The sequence below is a fragment of the Trypanosoma cruzi genome, genomic scaffold (assembly GCF_000209065.1).
Source record: "Trypanosoma cruzi strain CL Brener 1047053516609 genomic scaffold, whole genome shotgun sequence".
Lineage (NCBI taxonomy): Eukaryota > Euglenozoa > Kinetoplastea > Trypanosomatida > Trypanosomatidae > Trypanosoma > Trypanosoma cruzi.
Window position 1 is genome coordinate 106,350 of NW_001849464.1, and position 24,338 is coordinate 130,687.

Here is a 24,338-nt window from a genome sequence, read left to right on the forward strand (position 1 = left end):
AGCCTTTATCCCGTCACGAAATCGCTGCAGTTTCTTGATCTCCTTCTTGAGATCACCCTCAAGTCGTTCCTTCTGCGTTTGCGTAGCGGCCTTGAGAAACTTGTTGTAGAGCTCCTCGTAACCCTCAATACCGTCTTGTGTGCGCCGCAGCAGACGATCAATGTCCTGTTGCACCTTCTTGCTGTTTGCCATTTTTTCCTTTGCCTTGTTTTGATTTTCTTTTCCTTCTTGATGAAAGGTTTCCTTTGATGTCTCGTGTTCCTGTGTATGTATGTGTGTATGTGTGTCTTTTCCCTGTTTGCCCTTTTTAACACGTACAACCTCTTTTTTTTAAATTCCTCCCACCGTTTTTTTTTGTTTTGTTGTTGTTGTATTCTCCGCTCTCTTTCCCAACCTCTTATCTGCCGCCTATCGTTATTCTTCTTCCTCTTAACGCCTCCTCAGGGTGGCTCACCCACCTCCCCCTTTATTACGATTATTACTATTATGATCTATCTTTTCGTCGGAGGGTATTTGTCGTCTGTTCCGCCTCTCGTCGTTTTCTACTCTCTTTTTCTTTTTCTTTTTCTTTTTATTTGGCTAATGCGCGTATGCCTCTGTCTGAGGAATCTATTCCTTTGCTCTCCGCTACAATAAAATAAATAAAGAAGTAAATTATTAATATAATTATACGTGTATTTTTATTTATTTATTTATTTATTATTTTTTTATTTTTTTTTGGTTTTGACTTACTTCTCTAAACATAAAAATGTACGATGAGAAGAAAGAAAAGAGACATGTAGAGAGAGAGGGAGGGAGAGAAAGAAGAAAGAAAGAAAAAAGGAAAGTTATATGCATGAAAGTCAGCCATACAGACCTCCCAATCATTGTAGAAATGAAAGACCGCATTAGAAATAAAAGGAGGAGAGACATGAAAATAAAAATCCGTGAAACATGCGTGCGTATTTGTGTGCCTAATATATGATATATAATATATAAGGGGAGTGGAGAAAATTCATCCATTAACTCCAGTTCTTTATCGTTCCATCCCATGCCGAGGTGACCAAACGCGAAGACTCTATTGGGTGCCACCTGTGGGAGGCGAGCGTCTGCGTATGTGCGGGGAATGAACGGACAAGCTCGCACGTGGCCCATGACCATATGAAGAGTTTGCCGTGGATATCGCCACTTGACAAATAACGGCCGTCAGGACTGAAGGCGAGTTGACATCGTGTTCCAGAGATGGTGTGGCCGCTGAATACCCGGTGACGCAGCAGCTTTACCTGCCCACCGCCGCTGTCGGCAAAGACGAGGGCCTGGTTGTTCAGCGACTGGGCGACCAGCATATCTTCCGTCGGGTGACGTGCAACGTGTGTGATGGCGTGCATGGAGACATCCGCAATTTGTTTAATTTGCACCGGTACTCGAAAATCCCACGTGCGAAGTGTTTTATCCTCTGATGTCGTCAGCAACTTCTTCCCCCCGCTCAACAGGGTGAGGTTGAAGATGGTGCCCATGTGCCCCGTGTACTCACGCTGGTATTTGTGCGAGCTGACCCTCACGTCGTACAGCACAATTTTGCGGCCGAGGGCGGCAAGGATAAGGGATGATGTATCAAACGGATGGTGCAAGTGCTGAACACAGGGAAGCCCTTCCGTGTTAGTCAGGACATTGCTGCACACACCCCTTTCCACATCCCACAGTGCTACGGTGCCATCCACAGAGCCAGTGGACATGATGGACGCGTCCGGTGTGACCTCCAACGACTTCACGGGTTGGGTGTGGGCTACAAAGGTCGCGATGCACTTGCGTGATGCCATCGCCTCGTAAAGCCTCACTTCGCCCTTTAAATCTGCAGCAAACAACAAGTGCCCGACGGGGGGTACCCATTGCAGCTGCTGAATACCGGCCGCGTGCTTGCCCCAGCCCCCTTTCATCTGCCGCGGCGGATGGCACTCCAGCTCACGGGAATCCAAACCAGAGAGTAGAGCGGGTGGGGGCTGCAGGAAAGATCGCCCCAAGTAGTCGGTGCGTATAAATGACGGGTCAAAATGCACATGTGGAGTGAAGGATGAGGACACAGACGCATTCTCGCCGCCGTCGCTGTTCCCTTCTCTCCCAGTCATTTCTTGGCGCAATTCGGGGGAAATAATGCGTGGGCGTTTATGCGCCGCTCTTGCCCCGTTTTCCTTTACTTTTCCTTGTTGCTGCTGTTCAGGCGTCTCTGCGGCGCCAGCGTCAGGTGCGAGGTGCGCTGGAGGGGGCGGGTATGCACGCATGACATCCTCCGGTGTGGCCGCCAGATGTAACGGGAGTTCATCTCCCCATTCCTGACATGGCGGTGGCGCGCCACTCGCCGCTACGCCTCCCAGCTGACGCGTCACTCGCTGCAAGACATCCTCCCTGACGCTTGGAGCAAGTTCGTAGTACATGGACTGTGGGCACGGATGCAAAGATGTACGTGTGAAAAAGATAAAATAGATGGAGCGGGTGAGTGGCACATATAAGAGTACACACAAAAAAAAAAGAAAAGAAAAGAAAAAAGAAACATGAAAATCAAAAGGAAACAAAGAAATAATTATAAACAAACAGACACAATGACAGAAATATAAAATATGCCCTCTGAGCATCCAGTAGATTGAAAATGTGGAATCGGCGAATGCAAATACTGGCACATTCTCATTTGTATGTGTGTCCCTGTTCACCTCTCGTACGCCTCTTCACCTTCAGTCCTTTATCTCATTTTCATTTAAATTCCTTTTTTTTTTTAAACATAATCCTCTCCTCTTCGAAATCCTTCTCTATCCCTTCATACCCGCCGCGCAAAATGTCGCCTTCTGCCACAGATTGCATTTTTGGGCTCTTTTTTTTTTTTTTCACAGCTTGATATCTGTCTTTTTGTGTGTCTGTGAGCGGTCAATAAGGAAGTCGTACCACTTCTCCTCCGGTTTCATATCCAACGGGCGAAGCAGCGGCAGTAGAACTTCGCGGCCCACGCGGCAGTTCTCACATGTATATAGCAACTGCTTGATGCCATCCTCCTCCTTGGTAGGGAGCTTTTGCACCTCCTTCGTCAGTGAACATGTGTAATAGTGACAGTCCATACATTGCAGGCATCGGTTGCTTTGGTGCAGGTCACGTGAAGCCAGCACGACACGGTTGCCATCCTCGCAATGTGGGCACTTCCACACGCGGTAAAAGGCGCATCCATTAACGTGCTCCAAGTACTGCCCACGCGTCATCACCTCCCGCATCGTCTTGTCATCCCGTACACGGGACATCAGACTATTGCATTTGGGGCAAAGCGTGTCAAGCATCTGGTTCACAAGCACTACTGAACAGAGGAGGAAGATCAGCGAACCCCAGACGAGGTACGGAACGATGAAGACACCATATGAAAGGGTCTTGACGGCAAAGCGGACTTTGTTGCGGGTGGACATGGCAAGTAGACCGCGTTGCCACAATGGCCGCATTTCTTGTGCCTGTCGTGCAATGGCATACACGAGCTGCACAGTCGCGTAGCTTGGCTTCCCTTCCTGCACGAGCGGTTGAAATATCTCACGCACCGCAGGCTCAAGAAAATGCGTGTCAAAGTACTCCTCAATGGCAGGGCTTGCAACGAGGTGCACTGTCGCCTCATGCTGCGCAATGAGCAGCAGCAGGCCATTACCTGCCGGCTCGCCTATGCCCCAGTCAAACATGATGGAGTTGGCAAAGGCCTTCGGTGTTGTGTAGCCAACTGTTGGCACAAGCACAACGTACATGTCAACTTCACACAGTGACTGCATCTTGTCGATGGTCTGCTCAATTTCCATGCGATCCTCCGTGGTTAAAAGGCCGCAGAGATCACTGACCCGTTTCTTTGAATACTTCGGCACCAATTCCCACGGCCGATCCGTCTTGCGGTAGTGAATCTCATCAAATGTACGTATCTTCTCAAAGGATGCAATAATCTCCTTGTTGGAACGCTTCCGAGAGGCTTTAATGTCTTCTGCCAAGTCACGGCTGTGCCCAAGTTTCGCCAGTGGCGAGAGAAGGTCCACACCGGCACCACGACGTGCCATCAGTAACGAAGAATGAAATATCGACGGCCCCGGATGACATCCCGCAAGTGACGCAAGAGCCACATTGTCACAATCACTATTAGTAATACTACGACGACGAGTAACGCTGCATCGATAGCGCAGAATACAACACATGCAGCGCAGAAAAAAGGATTCACGTGGAGTGCTTGCAGCAGCGGCACGGACACCTAACCATCCCCGTCGCATATACACGGCGGGAGCAAAACAATTCACCCTTCAAAACCATGTGCGAAACACCGGTCATAATAATAACGAGTAGAGAAGAAAAAAAAAATATCAGAAAAACGTTTTTATACACACACAGAGAGAGAGAGAAAAAAGAAAAGTAATGTGCACATGTAAAGACAAGAGAAAAAGGTAAAGTTCCTCATTCACCCCCATTTTTTCTCCCACAACAGTGTATATCAATCGGCATTGCTTCATGTAAGAGAATTGTCAGGTGTTTGGGCGGCGATTGCCCCACCTCTATGCATGTAAAAACGTTAACTCTTCTGCGTGGGGTGATTGCCGTTCCATCGCCTGCACCTCAAGCTCCACGCGGCAAAGCTCAAGGTTGGTGCGGGCAACAATCTGCCGGTAGACGCTCAGTGTACGCTGCAGACGGGATTGCAGGCGCCGTGCACGCTCCTCATTGCGCCTACAGAGTGCATGCAGTTCCACGGGATCATCGACGTCTCCCGCACCGCTGTCGTCACTATTGTTCCCTTTTGTTTTTTCGCTGCTGCCACCGTTGTTCTGCGCTGTTGCATGAAAAATTCTGCCACACACGCTCGCAATCTTATCAAACTGCGGGTGCAGGTGCTCGTATGTATTCGAAGCCCGCTCCCGCAGCTCGCGGAACTCGTCCTTGTGGCGGAGAAGTTGTTGGTGCAGCCAGACTACCCGGCGAATCGTCGCCTCCTGCTCCGCCGCCCCGCCGCTCTCGCCGCTGTCCTGCTGGGCCCTGTCGGCCAAAGTGGGGGAAACAAACTGCCCGTAGTCACCGTATCGATCGCGGCGCGGGTGAGATGCGGTGACACGACCCAGGTCAATGAGATGTTCCTTCAACAGCCGCTGCATAGAGGCGTCCACACGCTGCATCTTTTCCCGCAACTCCCTCCTCCCGCTCAGCCACGCACGTAATGCGTCAACGCGGTGCCTAATCCGCAGCGAAGGCCAGGATAGAAGAGGGGTTGGGTGCGAAAAATCCTGCGCGTCATCTCCCGCCACACGTACCGCCTCCCCAAAATTTGTATCGTCGCATGCCGCATCTCCTTCGCCATGACGATAATGTTGTCGGTGGTATTTGTCCACCTCCTCCAGTAGGAAAGCAAGTCGCTGCGAGAGACGATCCAGCACGTCTCGATAACACGCAGTGCCAGCCATCAACATGCTCTCCACATGTACACCTCTACCTCTCGATCTCAGTAATATATGTATGTGTATCTAAGCACCCTCCTCCAATGGCAAACGACGCACTACAGCCCTTGCCGTTACACGAGGCGTACACACACACGCGCACAAACACCTTTTATTTTATTTTATTTTTATTTTATTACCTCCATATATGTAAACATGGGCAACACAGGCAAACCAAAAAAAAGAGAAGCAACAACAATAATGATAAACAAACAAGAAAGTAATCAATTATCATTGCTGTTCCACTTTCCCCTCCTCTTCTTCGCTCTTTGGTGCTTTCATAAATGTACACAAGAGTTTCGTCCATGCCACTCGATCAAACAAAGGTGCAATCTAAATACCTGAAAGAATAAATAAATAAATTATAGCAACCCATTCACACACACAAACATACACGTACATAAATGTCTACAACAATGCAAATCTAACATATCTTCAAGGGTTTCAATTAAATGGCTTCCCATGTACCTTCAAGTCTTTCACGCAAAATCCTGACGCAGCACCGTCAAACATGCAACGTACCTTGTCAATAGGAAACAGACAGGCATTTTCAATTACCTGCAACTTTTGTACACCTTTAATGTCCTTCAATTCTCCACTACCAACGGATAAAAAGTCAGTTCCATAGGCATGCTTCACCTCTACTTCGTACGATTTAGGGCCCGCCCCTTCCCCCGGTGTCATCACAGAGATGTAAGAGAGACTAATGGGTTCAGGAAAGTCAAAAACCACAATGTTGTCATCAGCCGTACATTGTGGGGCGCCACAATTAGATTTCATATCGTCCTTCAACCCTCTCCTACCACAGTTTTTGTCATCCCCCCTTTTCTTACCTTTCATGACTTCATAGTTCCCCATTGTCGTCGTTGCCATGGTTACTTGTAGGAAATTCTCATCATCATCACCGTCACCATCATAAGTGTGGGATTTAGAGCGTATACGTGGATTTTGTGGCGCCAATGGAGATAATGAAGAGGAACAGACGCGTCGTTTCCGTGGCGTCTCTTTCAAATTGCATGTTTTAGACGTCATCGTGGCGATACCGCAGCTGCTGCTGCTACTGTTATGGCAACGGTTTAGGGCAGCACGAGCCGCGGTTCGAAGTTTCGGACTGCTCGCGTAGGAAGAAGAAAAAGACGTCGATGACCTCACCAGCGTCTGTGACTGTCCGTTCTCCTCCTCGTTGCTGCTGTTCACGTTGCTCATCCTCTTCCTCCTCCTGCCGCTCGTGCTACCAATAAGACTGTTAAGGCTGCTGCTGCGTATCTTCTGCGCTGAGTGTTGACCCCGCATTATTGTCGTTCGTGTTATGTGAAACGCACTATTAATTCTGCTGGTGCAGCAGCGCAGCAGCCGTGGTGCCATTACTGTCTCCACCACAAATACCACTACCACTACCACTAGTTTTAACTTTAGGCACGTAAAACACCGCCTCACGGCTCGGAAAAAACACCCTCGGAAACGCCACAACGCGTACTTGCTGCGTCACATCGGCTGCAAGACTAAACGGCCCTGTGTAGAGTGGCGACGTGAGTGTCGGCATCGTCCCGTCGAGTGTGTAGTGATATTCGACCATTGGCTGCATGGAATTGAGAAAGACAGTGCTTTCCTGTGGGGAGTACTCAATTTGTGGCGTTTTCAGCACGGCCGGCACCTCGTACGTGACGGTGGGTGAGGTAAATTCATTCTCCGCAAAGGCAGCAAGTCTAATGACACGCGGGGGTGTCACGCTACTGCGCCACGAGCCCCATGGAAAATTCGCAGAGGATTTTACGTCCAATTCAATGGGATGAGTGTACAACATCGATGCCCTCGTGGGTTGTGTGCCATCCAAGGTGTAGCGTACTTCGCGGTGCGCACAGAGCGCATCATCGGGCGTCTTTGTCAACACAAATCGTCGCCATGCGATGTCAAAGTAACCACTGGGGGGCTTTAATATACTGGGCACCTCTATTTCTAATACGATACTCGAATAGGCACAACGGGCCATGCCACAGATACGAAGCACAGTTCCAGGCTGTTTGCTGTATGGCCGCAAATCCACAACACCGTCGTGGGGGACTTGTGCCGGCGAGGCGTGATGACGTGGATCTGTCCCATCAAATGTCATGAAATAAGTGATGCCTGGTGTCATTTGTAGCCGCAGTTGCATCGCCTGGGAATCGATCTCCCCATCGGGTTTTGGAGCCCGTAAATGACACCGCAACATCTGCTGCTTCGCGGCGGTGAGGAACGACAATGCCTCCGCCCCCACCTCCTTCAAGAGAGACTGCTGAAAAGCATTTGTCACTTGCATGCATTGCGTCACAAGTGAGCGGGCATGATGAAGGTTATCTGAAAAAATCTCCATGTACTTGCTAGCCCCCATTTTCTGTGCAAGTTGTACCGCCTCTGTGTGCGAAACCGGAATGGTGTTTTTCCCTGCAAGAGCTTGTCTCTTTTCCGCGGCGAGTCCCACGACGATGACGGGCGTGGCGGGCCACGGAGTGGTGTGGTGGGCCTCAGCAAGATCCTGCGCAAGTACCGCAAAGGCCCGTCCCACCTCGTCTTTCCACCAACGCTGACGGAGGGCGTCAAAAGTGGCATGCTCATTCACGCTGAAGCACAACAGAACCACGTCGCTGGCGATGCACAACTCCCCGCGGAGGGAGGCGGTCACGTCTGCCACCGCTGGCACGAGCACTTCGATGCGTGGAAGGGCGGCATCGCCACGGCTGTTCCCATCGCCGCCTCCGGACTCCGTCTCCTCCTCCTCCACAGGGCCGAGTCCAAGCAACAGCGTCTCGTGACGTGGACGACCACCGCCGTGAAGGAGCAGCGCCGCCAGCCCCAGTTTGGCATCCGTTTCTTCGCCAAGAATAAGCAATCGAAGGGCGTGGCACGACGGCCTCTCGTCGCCCCTCTTGATAGAGTCATGGAGCCACAGCGGGCGTTCTCTTCCGGAGAGATACCCACGACGCTGCCTGTGCAGGTGCAGGGCAACCACATCCGCAGGCGAGAGTTGCATGGACTCCCCGTTTGTCCGAACAAAGTGTTCGAGCTCTTCGAACGTCATGTCGCTTAGGTGGTGAAGTGCCATGGATCCAACAAAGGCACCGTCCCGGCCGTCTACACCGCACAAGGTGGGCGCACACGCAGGAGACAACAACGAGAGAGAGAGAGAGAGAAGAAAAAATAAATAAATAAATAAAAATGAGAACACCCGCGCTGGGACAACTGAAACAAATCCAAAGCCACCAACACCACCACCACAAGCAAAAAAAGTCAAAAGCACAAAAACAAATGACTTCCGGCCCTCATTCCCCTCAAGAAAAACAAAAAAGACTCTTTTTTCTTTTTGCCATATTTTACTTTGCCTTCAATTTCCTTCTTGGCCGGCGCCGACGACAACGATGCCGACTACTTTCCCTCTTTTTATCGTCTCCGTCGCATTTCTTTTGTCTGTCTGCGTGCTTTCTTCCTGCACTCGACGCTCTTCTTCAGGTTAAATGAACTCGTCAACAAATGTAACCGTCACAATTCCCCGCTTCTCCGTGTTCCAATAAGTCTATCAAGTGCCAACGTACCACACGCACCCCATAAATTTATTAAAAATCGTACGCATCATCTGCGTTCGATGAGTCCACCGTCAATACATACGCCGTAAGTGCCAAAAGAGTCTCAGAGGAGATAGATAAAAAGAACGCCCCAAAACTGATGGCGCCAACGTGATACAACACGCACGTCAGCGCTGGTCCGCTCACCACAAGAGCACCGCCTAAAAACAGACCAAGACCGTCAATGAGACTTTCTTCCGAAAAACTGCCCTGCGGCCGGCTACAAAGCACAAATGGTAGCGGTGTGATGAGAGAAACAAAGAGGGGTAGCAGCGGCCGCGCGTTTTTGTCAGCAACCACCGTACATGCTAGAATCGCAAGAAGAATCGCCACCACCATTAGGAAGGCGCCAAGCACTAAAACTCTTAACGAAGTCATTTTCCCTCTCTCTTCTCTGAATTGTGCCTCTGTTTGCGTTGGCTTTGCGTCTAATATAAACTCCAATTCGTACGGTTGATACAAAGACAGACACAGTATATGTATGTATCTAAGTATGGTGGGATTTGTATACTGATGCCGCGCAGCAAAACGAACATCCAAAAGGCAAAAAAAAAAAGCACATTGTCAAATCCCCCCTCAATAAATAAATAAATAAATAAATAATAATAAAAATGATAATAATAGTAAATTAAGTGCTAATTAGGGTGGATGGGTGGATGGATGGATAAAGTGAAGTAACATGCATACATGCATCTCACACTTACATCCATCTTATTAAAAGAATTTTCAACATGTTTATAATGAATGTGCGTGCGTGTGTGTGTATCTTTCTGTTTGTGATGGGGAAGGGGGAGTTGCATCACCATGACTCTCACTCACTAGCTTTCCCCCAATAACTACACACACATACACACGAGGGATTAACCCAAGTTGTCACGATAACGCCGCTCAAGGTGCTCCCGGAAGAACCGTGGGTTAAGTGGCTCTCCCGTCGCTTTTGTGAGAAGCTCCTCGGTTGTGTAGGTGGAGCCATGCTGCCATATTTTTTCCCGCTGCTTCTCAAGAATGGCCCCAAGTTCACCCTTGCGGATGCAGTCATCCACCACATCATTTCCGAGATCCCGCCGGATGGAGGCCATCAATTGCGCCGCAACCAACGCCCCCAGAGAATAAGTCGGGAAGTATCCAAAGTCTCCAATGGACCAATGAATATCCTGCAGGCACCCTTCCCTGTCGTTTCCCAGGGTTTCAATGCCCAAGTACGACTTCATCTTCTCGTTCCACACGGCGGGAACATCCTCAACGCGCAGTTTTCCCTCAATCAAGCCGCGTTCAATCTCATAGCGGAGGATGATATGCATGGTGTAGCACAACTCATCCGAAGTGATACGAATGAAACTTGGATTCACACGCTGTATAATTTTTACCATATTCTCCGGCGTAAAGGCCGGTTGATCGCCAAACAACTCCTTCAGCTTCGGCAGAAGAAACTCAATAAAAGGTTTTGAACGAGCAACCATACGCTCTGCAAAGAGGGATTGGCCCTCATGCACACCGAGAGAACGGTACCTTGCAACGAGCTGAGTTATCATTTCCTTGGGACCGCCGTTCTGCTCATACTTGGCGTGCCCGGTCTCATGTATCGCTGCCATGAGTCCCGTTTCAAAACGCGACTCATCGTATCGTGTGGTAATCCGCACGTCCTCCTTGACACCTCCACAGAACGGGTGTAGACTGCAATCCTGGCGGCCACCATCAAAGTCAAACTTCCAGACGTTCATGCAGTAACGGCTGAGTTCTTTCTGAGCTTCGAGAGGAAATGGGCCGACGGGCGTCAACACTTCCTCGCCGGCGGTCTTCCGCTTCTCCATTACCTCACGAATAAGTGCGGGAAGCCATGATTTAATTTCATTAAATATTTCATCAATTCGCTCAAGGGACATCCCAGGTTCATACAATTGCAGGAGCGCCTCATATGGATGTTTGCCGGTGTTTCCCGCCAGGGCAACGCCTGTCTCATAAAATAATGCCACCAGCTCCTTTAACATGGGCAACCACTGACTGAAGTCATTTTCTTCTCGACTCTTTCGCCATATTTGCTGGGCTCTGGTCGTTAATTCCGACTTTTTCTTTATAATTTCCTCCGGAAGAAGATTCTCCCGTTCCCACTCAAGACGTATCTCGCGCAGATTTGCCTGTTGCAGAGTTCCAAGCTGTTCCTTGTTTTTCTCCGCCTCCAGCAGCAGGTCTCGCATCTTAGGGTCGGTTAGCAATTCGTGGACGTGCAGCTGGAGCTCCGCAAGGGCCGCACCGCGGGCTTCAGCACCACCCCGTGGCATTAACACTTGTATGTCCCAAAACGCCATTGAAATTAAATGACGAAAACGATAAATCTTCGTGAAGATTGTTTCAAGCTTCTTGTATGCCTCCATGATGTCTTCAATACAAAAAATAAAATAAAATAAAATAAAATAAAATAAAATAACTATGACACGGTATTTGTTTGGTCCGTTCAAATATGTAAAACTATAAAACTATTTGAATATTTGTTTGTTTGTTTTTTCTTGGTTTTATCACTTTCCTTCGCTTTGCTGTTGGCTGAATTCTCCCTTGATGTATTGTGCGCAGTGACGCGGTAGAGGTGAGTGATAAAAGAATAAAATAAATAAATAAAAGAACGCGTCACCCAAATGAACAGAAACAACAAGGACCAAAAAAAAAAATAATAATAATAAACAGGTGCAAAGACCCAACCCACAGACTACCATGTAATCACCGGCTAAGATACAAGGCGATACTGCAGTTCCATGCAAAAGTAATCCTCCTTTCCATCCATCCATCCATTCATCCCTCTCTATCTCTCTGTGTGTGTGTGTGTGTGCGTACATGCGACCTCCCCCACACCGCCCCACATCAACTCTGCCCAGTGGCAAGTAACATCACTTCGTCTCTTACTTTCCGCACAAATGCCATTCTTTCCGTTGAGTTCTCCAGTCGCTTTGCCGTTTTCGTGAGGCTAATGCACAACAACAGCGGCCGCTGCTCCCCATCCGAATGAATGGCGTGTGCAATGACGCCGGCGACGACGTTCGTGAGGGGGTGGTCCCGCATCCCCAGAAGACATTCGCATGGCGTCGACGGCAATGCATTCGGGTTCTCCCAATGGGACCCTAACCCCATTTCGTGAGGGTCGTGGCGCAGCACCACACCAGGCGCACACGTGTCATCCTCCGTGACGAGAACCCAGACGCAGTCGGAGAAGCACTGCTGCGAGACATGGACGCACGACAAGGATGACGATGGCTCACCGTTGCCGTGAGTGAAAGTACGCTGACGGAACGTTACCAGCGGCCTCCCTTCCACGGTCATTTAAAATCAATGCCCAGAAATGACAAAATGCACACAAGAACGTGGCAGTGATCAAGCCAAACTCACTTGTTTTAAAGTAAAAGAAGAAAAAAAAAGAAAAAAAAAAAAACCAGGCCCACCCATACGTCCACACACACGCACACAAACAGATAGAGAAAGAGAGAAAAAAAAGAAACAAAAGAGAGAGAGAGAGAGAGATCTATGGGGACAAACCACGAGAATGGTGGAAGCAAAAAAAAGAAACATATCGTCAGACGCAAAGTACATGAAAAGATAAACAACTGACGTCCTGTCACCACCATCGTGCGGCGGGCAAACAAAAAAAAAAAAAAAAAACGTAAACCTACAAACGCATACACACACAAAAGAAGAAAAAAAAAAAAAAGAAGCAAAAACAGACAAACAAACAAATTCACATTCAACACATTATCGCTCCATTATTATTATTATTATTTTTATTTTTTTTTCTCCTTTCCGCCACCCCGGCATATCGTATGCCTCGCCATGGCATTATTGGATGGACTCTGCATTCTTCGACATTTCCTTCTCGATGCGCTCCAGGAATGCATCCACAATAAGTGCCTCAAAGGAACCGACTTCTGGTCGCAGTAAAGGAACCGGCTGATGTTCCTCCCTCTTCCAGTACAACACTACCCGCTCCCGGTAGTTCTGCAGCATATTTGCCACAACCGCATCGCATTTATATTTGAAGAGGTTTTGTAGCGCTTTCTTCTTCAATGTCTCCTCCTCCGTTTCCAGCTTGAAGGTGATCAAATAACGCGGGACCGTGGCAGAGGACAAATGCCACCTCTCGCTGATAAAATCAAGAGCCTTTGGCACATTTTCAAAATGAACGTGGAGGCCATCACCCCCGCTTATCTTGTGCGTCGACATGCGACTGAGAGGTATAAAGTAGTCCGAGACTGCCGCGGCCGCAATGAGCATCATCGGCAACGACTTCAGACACTCCGCACGGTGACTCATCGCCTCTGAGAGGAGTTGCAAAAGAAACAAATACTCCGTTACTGTATTAAACGGAACATACAAAATGCGGTCGCCGAGACGCTCATACGCCTGCATAGCAGCGACGATGTTAGGCGATCGCACCGGCGCGGCGAGCTCTGCGAAGAGCTGCTCTGTGCTTAAATGGTCAAGATTTCGCCTAAATGGGCGGGATGAATGCTCGTGATACAAGAAGACGCATGCCCACCCACGCTGCAGAAGGGCTTCCACCATGCCAGCACCACGACCACCAGAACTAAAGTTTGAGAGATAACGTACAGAGTTCACTTCTATTGGAACGGCGGTACCGCCACTTGTAACGAGAGCCATCCCTTTACACGGCTTCTCTGAAACATAATGGGCGAATTCCAGCAATTTCGTGCTCCACTGTTGCAGCTTCGCCATCGAGGCCGTCGTCATGTTCTCCATGAGGAACCGAGACAAATTTTCACCCGACATGACGCACTTCCGACTGCAAATGGTTCACACGTGCGTACGCCAAAGAAACTTTTTTTTTTTGTTGTTGTTGTTGTTGAGCTTCTGCTTTGTAATAATTGAGATTATTGAGAGACTCAACTGAAGGGGGAAAAAAAAGTGAGAAATAAAAAGACGTAACACACAAGTTCATGCAGGGAATCCTCTCAAAAAAAAAAAAAAAAACACGCAGGCACAGACCGAAGTGAAAAGGAAAAGACACACAAAAGGAAATGGGGTGTAAAGAACATCTTTTTCATTTGACTGTGGCCGCGCTTGCCACTTCCGCCTGTAATTCTTCCGTCCAGTCCTGCAGCTGCTGCATGAGACTCCGCTTCGCCTTCCAGAGCGGCAGCACCGTCTTGTTGAATGCCAGACAACACCGCCGCACCTTTTTTGGAGCGTACGGCACCATGACGCCAGATTTAAACTCAAAAGACACCCGCTCGTTGTCTTCGTCGTCAGTTGCATCGTTTCTTGCTTTTTCACCACTTTCGTTCGTCTCCATATTTTCCCCTTTTCCCAAATCATCGTCATAATCGGAAGAAAGCGCTGTGGCATCGCAACACGAGACAAATGTAAAGGCCTTTTGACTTGTCAAAGGAACCAATCGTCTCAGGGAGCACAGCTCCGCGTCGTCGTAGGGTTCGCATACAAATCATCCTCCGGACTTGTTGCCGTCTCCCTCGTGTCACGTTGTGTGAGTGAGACGACTTTGCCGTGCTCCGCGATCTGTTGTGACAGGCGAACGGACGTGTGGTAGTGTTCCTGCTCCAAGCGCTGCACCCGATCAATCCATGCAACCAAAAACTGCCGCAAATCGCCATCTTCTGCCGCCTCCTTTTCCTCTACCCGAATGATATCCTGCAGCTGTCGCAGCGACGAGCTCACCTGTTGAAAAGCAGCGACAATCGTGTTTGTTAGTATTGTCTGCAGGTCCACTGCACTCAACGCACCGGAGAGCGCAAGGTGAAACTTGGCGTCCCAGAGCTGGTAGACCTCGCAGCGAGAGTGCTGCAGCTGCAACGCCTTCACGAGAAACTCCATACGGTGACACCCGTAACGCTGCCTACTACCCGCAGAGGTGTGTGTCAATTTATCTATCTGCATGGTTTGGGTGTGTTTGTTTGCCCGGGGCACAACAAAACCAACAAAAAAAATTAAAAAATATAAAAAAAAAAAGGAGGGGGAACGCACGTTGGAGAAGAAAAAAATCACGGCAGGAATGCGTACAGAGAGTAATGTCCCCTTTGAAAGAGAAAAAAAAAGGAAAAGGGGGGTGGGTGGGGGTGAGGGAGTATTCCCTACAACTTCCGTGAAAGATTGTGTTGTTTTTGCCAAAGCACCATTAGAACCAAATAGCAAATAAGGGAAAAACTAAAAAAAAAAAAAGGAAGAGAGAAGAAGAGAGAAGCATGTATGCAAGCATACATATGTATATAATATATCTATATATATATATATATTATATACATATACTTTACGTTACATTACACAATATATACATTACACCCGCTAGTGGCACACTGAAATAAAAAGAAAAAAAAAGATTCTACTTTTGCTGTTATTGTTCATTCACAATACGCCCTTACTCATCCACTCTAATTGTGCCTTCACGTCGTAGCAGACAATCGGTACATACCCGCGGCCACCGCCTGCGTGCTTAAAATAATTCTCACCAAGTGCAAAGCCCAAAGCAACACGTGCCTGATCCAATAAGTCTTGATTACGCTGACGACACGCCGCCTCAAAGTTTGCACGAAAGTAGTGAAGCGCCATCTCTTCATCACCGTTACTCTTACAGGCCTGTCCAAGCTGCATGGTGGCATGACAGACACCCTCTAGATCTCCTGTTTCACTAGATACAGCCAACGCCTGTTTCAGTGATTGCATCGCTTCCGAACTTAATTGCATGCGTTCCTGCAGACTAGCAACAACCAAAGCAGCCTTTCGCTCATTCTCAATAAGTCCTTTTCGCTGCGATACATCTAAGAAGGACTGTTGATACTGCAGGGCCTGTTGCAAGTCACCCAATTGTTCACATATCAAACCGAGTGCATGGAATCCAGCCGCTTCGTCCCTGGCACTTCCAATATTTTTGGCAATGGCGACAGCACGATCAAAGAACCGCTTAGCTTCCTCGGGGCTTGTCCGTTTCAGTTCCTCCCCCAGTGCATTACACGTTCGCATAACATGACAATTCGCCTCGAGTGCAGTCTTCTCATCCTCAAGTGCCAGGGCCAACTTATACATGGCCTCATAGAGCGTCAGTGCCTTGCGGAACTGTTTCCGCCGTTCAAAGAAGGCAGCGTACACGCCACGCACCTTCTGCTCCAATGGGCGATCAAGGGACTCCATCGCGAAGCGCAATGCCGTTTCGTAGTGCCAGGCCGCCTCGTCATGATCGCGTTCGGCTTCAAAATAATCTGCCAGTGCCTGACAGCGTTCATAGACATTGTGGAATTCACTCTGTCGGCGCAGCACCTCAATCGCGGAGAGTTGGTTTTTCACCCATTCGAGGCGGTCGTCGGGGACGGTGAAGTGAGTCTGCGCGAGCTCATCTACGCACACGGGGTCACGGTGGGAAAGCTCAAACAGGTGGATGAATGTCGCCACGCAGCCCTCCGAAAGTGCACTGACGCAAAGATGAAAGCGCACCGATTCCTTTTCGCTCTGTGAGACCACAATGCCATCCGTCTGCCCTGCGGCGGTGGAGAAGCCGTCCTGAACAGCGGCGGCACTTTTGTCCGGCTGGCCATGACGTGTTGTGCCAAATCCAAATGCAGACACCGTCAATGCGTCGCGCTGCGCCTTTGAAATAAGCGATTCGCGAGTACGTGGAAATCCCCCGTGGGAGAAGGACGAGCCTGCCCTCCCGGGCGGCTTCATCGGTGGAATAAAGAACTGCCGCTGCTGCCCTTCGCTCTTCGTGTCCTGCGGAGGGCACAAGGCCAATGCCATCTGTTTCTGCTTCGCCAATTCCTCCGCCCCCGCGACATTCTCAACAAAATCCACCTCACGCCTCCGCATGGCTAGAGATACAAAAAATAAACAAAACAAGCGGCCAAAAATAAAAGCACACACAAAAAAAAAAAAAGAAAAACACGCGTCCCTATTTGTTGTTCAGCGGGGGGTTTTCCTTCCTGCTACCTTCCACGAACACAAAAACTGGCACGGCCCCCGCATACACACAAACAAACAAACAAAAAAATAAAAATAAAAAAGAAAGGGCAGAAAAACAGACACAGAAAAACAATTAAGAGAGCAATAAAAATAATAACAAAAAAAAAAGACTCAGACGACACGATGCAAGAGCCTTCAGTCACACAAAAAAATAAATAAATAAATAAATAACAGGAAAAAAAAAACATCGCATTGTAATAAAAGCGTGCATGCATCCACTAGCATGCAAAAATATATATGTCATAATATTTCTGCCTTCCCCCCCACTTCCCTCCCTCTCCTCCCTCTCCTCCCATTTCTTATTTTTTTTCTTTTCTTTTCTTTTCTTTTATTTTTGTTATTTTTTTATTTTTTTCCCTTTTGCGCAGTAGACATTAAAAAAAAAAATTCTTCTCTCGTTTTTTTTTCTTTTCCCTTACCCCGCCCCACTCTTCTGAAACAAACAAACAAAGTCATTTGCACGCTTCTCTGTCTCCCCTTTTGGCCTTCACAGCCATCGCTACGCTTCTCCCCCCACACACACACACACACACACACACACCACATAAATACAGCGGTCACAAGTCCTCCTCCTCCTCACTACCACCACCACCACCACCCGCGCGGGCTTTGAAGAAGTCTGCGGGAAAAAAACAACCCGGCGGGAAAGAAGAAGAGCGAAAACTACTGTGCGTGTGCGTGTGAGTTAATAAACGTCACCCAATAAAATAAAACAAAATAAATAAATCCAAAAAAAAAAAATAATAAAATAAAAAAAAATAAAATAAAACTTGGCGATGAAAAAGAAAAAAATAATAATAAATAAATAATAATAAATCAATAAATAACCGCCCATATTTCACCAATAAAGACAGAAAGGAAGATGTATCGGTATACACACATACAAATACACAACATGTGACAATAAATCTTCTCTCTCCGTCGCTGTTTTTCTGTCTGTCTGTCTGTGTGTGTGTGTGTGTGTGTGTGTGTCTCTGTGCACATTTCAGTGAAGCGGTGAATGTTATTGTAATTGTGTCAATATTCGCTTTCATTTTTCATTCTTTGGTGTTCGTTCTTCACGGGTTCTTTTCATAGGGCGTTCCATTTTCAATTAATTCACCTCCACTTCATTTGATCATGACACATATGCCTTTTTTATTTTATTTTTTTATTTTTACACAGAAAAGGGGAAAAACACACACACACACACACAGATATACACCGAGGATAATTTAAAAAAAAGAGAAAGCCCCGTTTTGCGTTGAGCCTCCATAAACCATTTTCTTGTTTTCTTCTGTTTTATTTGTGTGGTTTTCATATATAAACTTGTGGACAGATTTTTGTTTTCCTCGATACGTCAAAATAACAATTGTGTGTAGGGGCATTAAAACAACAATAAAGAAGAAAGATAATGGGAGGACAGGAACGTGTTAGGTGACACGTCCTGCTAATACTTCTTAAGCACATCGGGATGAACATGCTGGGGAACAGTGACATGCAATCCCTCCACGCGGGATACCGCCCGCAGCATAGCCTCATGGCCACACGCATTTCCGCTCCACGCACGACGGGTCACACCGTTCAAGACATCCCACAAAAGCATCAATTTGGCACGACGTTCTGCATCGGCGGAACCGTCTAGTACCAGACAAAAGCCACCGTTCGTGGCCTCGCCCCAGCCTGTGCCACCACCGTTGTGCAGCGACACCCAAGTGGCACCACGGAAGGCGTCACCAATCACATTCTGCACCGCCATGTCTGCAGTAAGGGAGGATCCATCGTACAGGTCGGAGGTTTCGCGGAAGGGTGAATCGGTGCCGCTCACATCGTGATGATCCCGCGAAAGCACCACCGGACCCTTCAGTCGACCATCGCGAACGGCATCGTTGAAGTTCTTGGCGATTGTCTGCCGTCCTTCACAGTCGGCATAGAGAATGCGTGCTTGCGAGCCGACAACAAGTTTGTTCTCCCCAGCCTGTTTAATCCAAAGAAGGTTATCGGAGATTTGTTTCTGCGACTTAGTGGAGGCGTCCTTCATCAGCTTCTCCAGCGTTTCCGTGGCGATGCGGTCGGTGAGCTCAAGGTCTTCCGGCAGACACGAGGTGCACACCCAGCGGAAGGGGCCGAAGCCAAGTGCAAAGATATCGCCCATAATATCCTGCACGTATGATGGATAACGGAAACGGTTGATGCTTCTCACCGTGTCGTCGGGGGTCCACACTTCTGCCCCTGCACGGGAGGCCTCCAGCAGAAAACTGTTGCCATAATCCCAGAAGCGCAAGCCGCGTGCGGACATTTCATTGATCGCTGCGACTTGACGGCGCAGGGACTCCTGAACTAGTTCCTTGAACATGGCTGGATCCTCCACCATCATCTTCTTGCTTTCTTCAAAGGTGAGCTGGACAGGGTAATAGCCACCGTTAAATGGGTTGTGACAACTCGTTTGGTCGGAGCCAAGGTGCACAATCTCATCCTTTTCCTTCACCAGACGTTCCCACACGGTGACGACGTTGCCAAGGAAGCCAATGCTGACAGCCTCCTTTGCAGCAGAAGCTGCGCGGACACGCCTAAGAAGGGCCTCCACATCTGTTTCCACCTCCATCAACCATCCTTGTCCCTTCCGTTTGTACAGGGCATTGGGGTCAACCTCAGCCACAACGACAACGGCACCGCAAATAACACCAGCCTTTCCCTGCGCACCACTCATGCCGCCAAGACCGCTGGTCAAAACGACTTTTCCAGCAAGGTCCTCTACACCAAGGTATTTGCGTCCTGCATTGCGGAAGGTGATGGTAGTACCATGGACAATTCCCTGTGGGCCAATGTAGCAGAAGGAGCCCGCTGTCATCTGACCATATTGTGTGCATCCCATCGCGTACAGTCGGTCATATTGTTCACGGGTAGAGTAGTTCGGGACCATCATACCGTTTGTAATCACTGCACGAGGGGCATCAGGGTGGCTTGGAAATAAACCCAATGGATGGCCAGAATAGAGCGCCAGGGTTTGATGGTCTGTCATTTCGCATAGATATTTCATCGTTAGGCAGAACTGTGCCCAGTTGTTGAACACACCACCGTTGCCACCGTAGGTGATCAGTTCGTGGGGAAACATGGCCACACGATTATCGAGGTTGTTCATAATCATCATCATCATCGCCGCCGCATACTTGCTCTTAGCGGGATAGTCGGTGATGGGGTAGGCCCTCATCTCGTACTGGGTGGGGCGGAGACGGTACATGTAAATGTGGCCGTATTCATCCAGTTCCCTGCTGAACTCCTCCGCGAGGACCTCATGATCGGCGGTGTTGAAGTAACGCAGGGCATTTGCAATTGCCTGGCGACGATCCGCCGGTGAAAGGTTGGGCGTTCGTTTTGGCGCATGGGGGACACTTTCGTCAAGTTCCTTGCACGGCGGCGGGAGTGGCGACGGGATGCCTACAGCAAGAGACGTCAGGACCTTCTTCATGGAAGTCATTTTACCAAAAAAAGTAAAAAAATAAATCAACCTTCAAACAAAAATTAAAACGATATAAATATATATATATTTTCAGTTGTTTTTTTTTTTTTTTTTTCAACAGTCGTGATTGCTTCTCAATCAAAAGCATGTGTACACACCGATAAAAAGAGAAAAAAAAGAAGAGAAAGAAATAAATTAAGTGAGAGAGAAAATGTGTGTGTGTGGTTCAAAGAAAATCGCAGAAAAAAAAAGCATGGAAAAGACAAGTCGTTAAATCTTCACTTGTGTGCATGCCGTACATACATGGCCAAATGCATGTATGTATGCATATGTATGTATTATAGGCCACCCACACACCCACGCACACACACACATACACAGAAGGGGAAACAGGAAGAAAACAGTAGAAGATCGGTATTCATCACGCCGCTTCTGCCTCTGAGCGGAGTCTTTTACGTAGGGCCTGCATACTGGCAACACCACTCGCCGTCACAGTGTTCGCCAGTCCCAATACTGCGCCACACCGCACTGAGAAGCCTTCATCGCCGTAACCTTCCACCCATCCACCGCGTGTTGGCGGTGGATCTGTCGGCAGATCCGGCAGGCGGCCACCGCGATCCCAGTTTTGATTCGTCAAGTGATACAACACCGCCGTCAGGTACTGTCGCGCAAACGGTGTTTCCTCAATCTTCTTCTTTACCACTGTGACAACGCATTCCTCCTCCTCCATCTGCTCACTCTTTATGCCGGTACTCCGGTGTTTTGTATTGTACTCGACAAAACAAATGCCACGACTGGAGCCGTTTGTAGGATTTGTGTACAGACGCACCGTCACTGGCGCCGCAGACGGGTGCAAATGCAGAAGATAATTTCGGATCTGCAACTCGCTCGTTTGCCACGGGAAGCCAAAAATGATGATGACATTGGCGGCCCGCCACAACGTCACAGCGGGCTCCACTAAACGTGGCTTTTCATCCATTTCACACAACCCTCTTCCTTCTAAACCCTACCACGCAAAAGAGCAAACAATGTACAATTTCCTTCCGTGAGGATAAAAAAAAAAAAAAAAAACAACCATAACCATACATGAAAAGTCTTCTGTGACGAACACAAAGACACACACATACAGACAGGCACGCATATAAAAACATACAGAGAAGAAGAAAAAGAAAAGTTAACGACTCGAAAACACAGTCAACGGGAAATATGGATCTGCCTCCATGCCGCCATGAACAAGAAAAAAAAATCTGTAATTATTCCTTTTTTTTGTCCTTTTATATATTTCCTTCTGTTTTTTTTCCGCCTCTTCTTTAACAGTCCCGCGAGTTTCGGTCCTTGCTATTTATCACCTCTCAGGCACTTCTGCGGCCTGCTTCTCAAGGATCCCTTTCACCTCCACCGGAAGCGACAGAAGGCCGTGACTGTCACATTTCAAAATCCTCTGCAGCTGCGCCCTGGTAAAACCATCCTGTGCGTGTTCTCGCAGTAGATTTAGGCATCCCTCCTCCAAACCCCACTCTCGTGTCCAGCAAGGGCAGTCACAAAGTAACATCGACACACATCGCGCAGAGCCATGATCTTTCATGTGCTTGTAACTCAAAAGCGGCAAAAGAAGCCTCGCAATCGCCTCCATGTCTTTGCCTGTATCACCCACAGTTAAAGAAGATGCGTGGGTTCCCGTTAACATTTGTTGTACTTGATTCAGGCATGCGGCAATAATGGCCGCCTGCAACGGAGTCACCGATCGCAATGATGATGGCGATGCCAACGCACCCTTTAACGCTGCAATAATAGCATGGAAAAGATCTCCCTGAACCCGCAGGAAAGTGTTACTGATGAGAAGATTAATGAGCACTGACACGCCCAGCGGTGGTCCGTCGCTGCGGAGCTGCTTCTCCACAGCACGTTCATGCAGCCGTCGTAGTGCTTCTTGCATTTGCCGTGATTGAGAGGTTGTCGCTAAACCTTCCTGCGTCTTCTCGTCACGATCCATCGCATGCTCCTCCTCCGTTTTTTGATCGTCGGGGAACCTCAGCCGCGGCTCCCCCAACCCAAAAAACACAGCCACCGGCGCGTTTGGCAGCTCGGAGTAACAGCGCCACAAGTCGGTGCTCATGGCCTCGTCAAGAGACTCCCGCACGTACTCCGGCACCAATGGACTGTACACCCGCACCAGCACCCGCAGCAGCTGGTGAAGATCGACATCATGAGATGTTGTTGGGTGCAGTGCAAGCTGTTTCCACGCCTTTTCCTCAGGGATGTGTTCGCTCGGCCACCGTCCCAATGCGTGCACAACACCCACAAATGTGAACACGGCAGATTCCCGTTCTGTCCAGCAGGCATCGGAGTGAACAATGCCATCAAATGCGCGCTTTAAAGCCGTTTCTTCTCCCACCAACTCCTTCAGCAGCCGCACACCACGCGGCTGCGAGTCCATGGAAGAAGACACGGGTGATGTCAAAGCAACAGGAATAGCTGACATGAGCATTTGGTTCAACACGATGCGAAATTCCCTTTCGCTCTGAAGCGGGAGGGTGCTCTGCAAAGGAAAGGTGTTTGACAGCCGCAACACATCTTCCCACGCCGTGGTTTGTGTGGTGAACGACCACAGAGCACCGTATTCCACGGACGAAAGCGTGTCCGCTGGTGTCGCGAGTACAGAATTCAGCAACTCGGTCTCAAATGCTCGCTTGTCCGCCTCCAAAGCAAGTGGGAAACGCTGAACAGCCTGCAGGGTCTGCCGGAGACCGATAAGCGACGCTGTCGTAGGCGGCTGTTTCGCCATTTTTGTGAGAATCTCCAGCATCGTCCGGTGATCCACGTAGTCGAGGAGTGCGTACCGCTGAATCAACTTTGCGTTGAATGCCGTCAGCTGCTCCGGGTGACACTGAAAGTGCTTCAGGAGAGCCAGCTGCGTCAGCCGGTTCATGGGCCGCACCAGACGGAAAGACAGCGAGTCCATTGACCCCTCCCCCACGGAGAGAGACTAAAAAGAGAGAGAGAGAGAACAGCCCTTCTGTGACCAACGTATTAAACATGTGCACATGCAAATGTAAGCAGACGCACATGTTAGCATAGCAGAGAGAGAGAAAAAAACAAAAAGAAAAGAAATTAATAATAATAATAAAGGTGTACACATGTGTGTATTCCACGGAGGAATGGTTTGTGGCTTAGAAAGGCACATGGAGAGCAATGATCAGCGACGATGCAGCGCATATATGTATTCTAATGATGCGTGCCGTGAAATACACTCACATTAAAAAATAAAATAAAATAAATAAATCAAAGTGACTCTCTCAGGCTATAAAACAAAAGAGAAATGCGAGCTGACAGCTCTCTCACGTTCCTTTTCCTGTTCCTCCAATCCATTTTCTTCTATCTCTCTGTGCCGTGATAATCAACGCTAGCCCCCTTATACACTACAGGCGGGTGAATTATACGTACGAAACAAGAAATATATATATGTGTCTAAAATCTAAAAATGCAAGTTGTCCAAAATAAAAATAAAATATAAAAAAGGACCCTTCTTCTCTCACAAAGAAGGAACCTACACGCACACATACACACTCTCTTTCTATCTATCAGCCCGTACAGATAATCCAGGCTACTTTTCCTGGCGTGCAGAAGTACGCCGCGAGTCAGACATGGCACTGCCACTACGAAGCCGCTTCGCCTTGACAACACCGTTATTACCTGCTGCCCGGTTCACAACTTTAGTAGAAAGCACCGATGGCTGTGAATCTCCGCTTGAAACAAAAGCCGCCGTCGCAGTCATGACATTAGCGGCAGTGGGGGTTGTTGTCGTAGCTGTGTTGGTGGTGGTGGTCGATAGCGACGAGTTGGAAGAACGGGACGGTGGCATGTTCCCCATTT

General features: G+C 48.6%; 14 protein-coding genes and 1 pseudogene across 14 annotated transcripts, besides 39 other annotated features; all 15 read right to left on the reverse strand.

The window, feature by feature from the left end:
- Tc00.1047053504045.5 (hypothetical protein, conserved) lies at nucleotides 1–192 on the reverse strand (the record flags this gene model as incomplete). Its single annotated transcript, XM_806046.1, has 1 exon — nucleotides 1–192. A coding segment is annotated over one exon (192 nt), but the record flags the coding sequence as incomplete, so codon positions are not given.
- Nucleotides 1–2,278: a sequence feature (areas merged during assembly that could not be assigned to a particular haplotype. This can correspond to areas where the two haplotypes were merged or to regions with more than two copies in the genome that were merged during assembly.).
- Nucleotides 632–671: a sequence feature (AT_rich).
- Nucleotides 680–717: a microsatellite.
- Nucleotides 783–827: a sequence feature (GA-rich).
- Tc00.1047053504045.10 (hypothetical protein, conserved) lies at nucleotides 1,002–2,411 on the reverse strand (the record flags this gene model as incomplete). Its single annotated transcript, XM_806033.1, has 1 exon — nucleotides 1,002–2,411. The coding sequence occupies one exon, from the start codon at nucleotides 2,409–2,411 to the stop codon at nucleotides 1,002–1,004; it is 1,410 nt and encodes a 469-aa protein (XP_811126.1).
- Nucleotides 2,279–3,917: a sequence feature (areas merged during assembly that could not be assigned to a particular haplotype. This can correspond to areas where the two haplotypes were merged or to regions with more than two copies in the genome that were merged during assembly.).
- Nucleotides 2,498–2,526: a microsatellite.
- Tc00.1047053504045.20 (hypothetical protein, conserved) lies at nucleotides 2,856–4,250 on the reverse strand (the record flags this gene model as incomplete). Its single annotated transcript, XM_806034.1, has 1 exon — nucleotides 2,856–4,250. The coding sequence occupies one exon, from the start codon at nucleotides 4,248–4,250 to the stop codon at nucleotides 2,856–2,858; it is 1,395 nt and encodes a 464-aa protein (XP_811127.1).
- Nucleotides 3,918–4,461: a sequence feature (areas merged during assembly that could not be assigned to a particular haplotype. This can correspond to areas where the two haplotypes were merged or to regions with more than two copies in the genome that were merged during assembly.).
- Nucleotides 4,462–10,458: a sequence feature (areas merged during assembly that could not be assigned to a particular haplotype. This can correspond to areas where the two haplotypes were merged or to regions with more than two copies in the genome that were merged during assembly.).
- Nucleotides 4,530–5,435, reverse strand: Tc00.1047053504045.30 (uncharacterized protein; the record flags this gene model as incomplete). The annotated part of the gene is made up of 1 exon (XM_806035.1): nucleotides 4,530–5,435. One exon carries the CDS (start codon nucleotides 5,433–5,435, stop codon nucleotides 4,530–4,532), a length of 906 nt encoding a protein of 301 aa, XP_811128.1.
- Nucleotides 5,573–5,600: a microsatellite.
- Tc00.1047053504045.50 (uncharacterized protein) lies at nucleotides 6,787–8,541 on the reverse strand (the record flags this gene model as incomplete). The annotated part of the gene is made up of 1 exon (XM_806036.1): nucleotides 6,787–8,541. One exon carries the CDS (start codon nucleotides 8,539–8,541, stop codon nucleotides 6,787–6,789), a length of 1,755 nt encoding a protein of 584 aa, XP_811129.1.
- Nucleotides 8,632–8,656: a sequence feature (AT_rich).
- Tc00.1047053504045.55 (hypothetical protein, conserved) lies at nucleotides 9,050–9,436 on the reverse strand (the record flags this gene model as incomplete). The annotated part of the gene is made up of 1 exon (XM_806045.1): nucleotides 9,050–9,436. One exon carries the CDS (start codon nucleotides 9,434–9,436, stop codon nucleotides 9,050–9,052), a length of 387 nt encoding a protein of 128 aa, XP_811138.1.
- Nucleotides 9,637–9,661: a microsatellite.
- On the reverse strand, nucleotides 9,919–11,430 carry Tc00.1047053504045.60 (thermostable carboxypeptidase 1, putative; the record flags this gene model as incomplete). The annotated part of the gene is made up of 1 exon (XM_806037.1): nucleotides 9,919–11,430. The coding sequence occupies one exon, from the start codon at nucleotides 11,428–11,430 to the stop codon at nucleotides 9,919–9,921; it is 1,512 nt and encodes a 503-aa protein (XP_811130.1).
- Nucleotides 10,459–10,536: a sequence feature (areas merged during assembly that could not be assigned to a particular haplotype. This can correspond to areas where the two haplotypes were merged or to regions with more than two copies in the genome that were merged during assembly.).
- Nucleotides 10,537–18,903: a sequence feature (areas merged during assembly that could not be assigned to a particular haplotype. This can correspond to areas where the two haplotypes were merged or to regions with more than two copies in the genome that were merged during assembly.).
- Nucleotides 11,447–11,483: a microsatellite.
- Nucleotides 11,711–11,734: a sequence feature (AT_rich).
- Nucleotides 11,826–11,848: a microsatellite.
- Tc00.1047053504045.70 (hypothetical protein, conserved) lies at nucleotides 11,912–12,367 on the reverse strand (the record flags this gene model as incomplete). The annotated part of the gene is made up of 1 exon (XM_806038.1): nucleotides 11,912–12,367. The coding sequence occupies one exon, from the start codon at nucleotides 12,365–12,367 to the stop codon at nucleotides 11,912–11,914; it is 456 nt and encodes a 151-aa protein (XP_811131.1).
- Nucleotides 12,446–12,476: a microsatellite.
- Nucleotides 12,515–12,565: a sequence feature (GA-rich).
- Nucleotides 12,681–12,778: a microsatellite.
- Nucleotides 12,804–12,827: a microsatellite.
- Nucleotides 12,878–13,828, reverse strand: Tc00.1047053504045.80 (hypothetical protein, conserved; the record flags this gene model as incomplete). Its single annotated transcript, XM_806039.1, has 1 exon — nucleotides 12,878–13,828. One exon carries the CDS (start codon nucleotides 13,826–13,828, stop codon nucleotides 12,878–12,880), a length of 951 nt encoding a protein of 316 aa, XP_811132.1.
- Tc00.1047053504045.90 lies at nucleotides 14,099–14,953 on the reverse strand (annotated as a pseudogene).
- Nucleotides 14,996–15,025: a sequence feature (AT_rich).
- Nucleotides 15,201–15,257: a sequence feature (A-rich).
- Nucleotides 15,271–15,321: a microsatellite.
- Nucleotides 15,419–16,873, reverse strand: Tc00.1047053504045.100 (hypothetical protein, conserved; the record flags this gene model as incomplete). Its single annotated transcript, XM_806040.1, has 1 exon — nucleotides 15,419–16,873. The coding sequence occupies one exon, from the start codon at nucleotides 16,871–16,873 to the stop codon at nucleotides 15,419–15,421; it is 1,455 nt and encodes a 484-aa protein (XP_811133.1).
- Nucleotides 17,036–17,136: a sequence feature (A-rich).
- Nucleotides 17,172–17,197: a microsatellite.
- Nucleotides 17,322–17,381: a sequence feature (T-rich).
- Nucleotides 17,541–17,567: a microsatellite.
- Nucleotides 17,728–17,795: a sequence feature (A-rich).
- Nucleotides 17,808–17,853: a microsatellite.
- Nucleotides 17,960–17,998: a microsatellite.
- Nucleotides 18,160–18,185: a sequence feature (AT_rich).
- Nucleotides 18,456–20,483, reverse strand: Tc00.1047053504045.110 (urocanate hydratase, putative; the record flags this gene model as incomplete). Its single annotated transcript, XM_806041.1, has 1 exon — nucleotides 18,456–20,483. One exon carries the CDS (start codon nucleotides 20,481–20,483, stop codon nucleotides 18,456–18,458), a length of 2,028 nt encoding a protein of 675 aa, XP_811134.1.
- Nucleotides 18,904–19,201: a sequence feature (haploid, non-Esmeraldo-like haplotype).
- Nucleotides 19,202–20,334: a sequence feature (haploid, Esmeraldo-like haplotype).
- Nucleotides 20,335–24,338: a sequence feature (heterozygous, non-Esmeraldo-like haplotype).
- Nucleotides 20,536–20,580: a sequence feature (AT_rich).
- Nucleotides 20,625–20,676: a sequence feature (GA-rich).
- Nucleotides 20,812–20,845: a microsatellite.
- Tc00.1047053504045.114 (hypothetical protein, conserved) lies at nucleotides 20,887–21,444 on the reverse strand (the record flags this gene model as incomplete). Its single annotated transcript, XM_806043.1, has 1 exon — nucleotides 20,887–21,444. The coding sequence occupies one exon, from the start codon at nucleotides 21,442–21,444 to the stop codon at nucleotides 20,887–20,889; it is 558 nt and encodes a 185-aa protein (XP_811136.1).
- Nucleotides 21,811–23,427, reverse strand: Tc00.1047053504045.120 (hypothetical protein, conserved; the record flags this gene model as incomplete). The annotated part of the gene is made up of 1 exon (XM_806042.1): nucleotides 21,811–23,427. One exon carries the CDS (start codon nucleotides 23,425–23,427, stop codon nucleotides 21,811–21,813), a length of 1,617 nt encoding a protein of 538 aa, XP_811135.1.
- Nucleotides 23,721–23,748: a sequence feature (AT_rich).
- Nucleotides 23,960–23,983: a sequence feature (AT_rich).
- Nucleotides 24,070–24,338, reverse strand: Tc00.1047053504045.130 (kinesin, putative; the record flags this gene model as incomplete). The annotated part of the gene is made up of 1 exon (XM_806044.1): nucleotides 24,070–24,338. A coding segment is annotated over one exon (269 nt), but the record flags the coding sequence as incomplete, so codon positions are not given.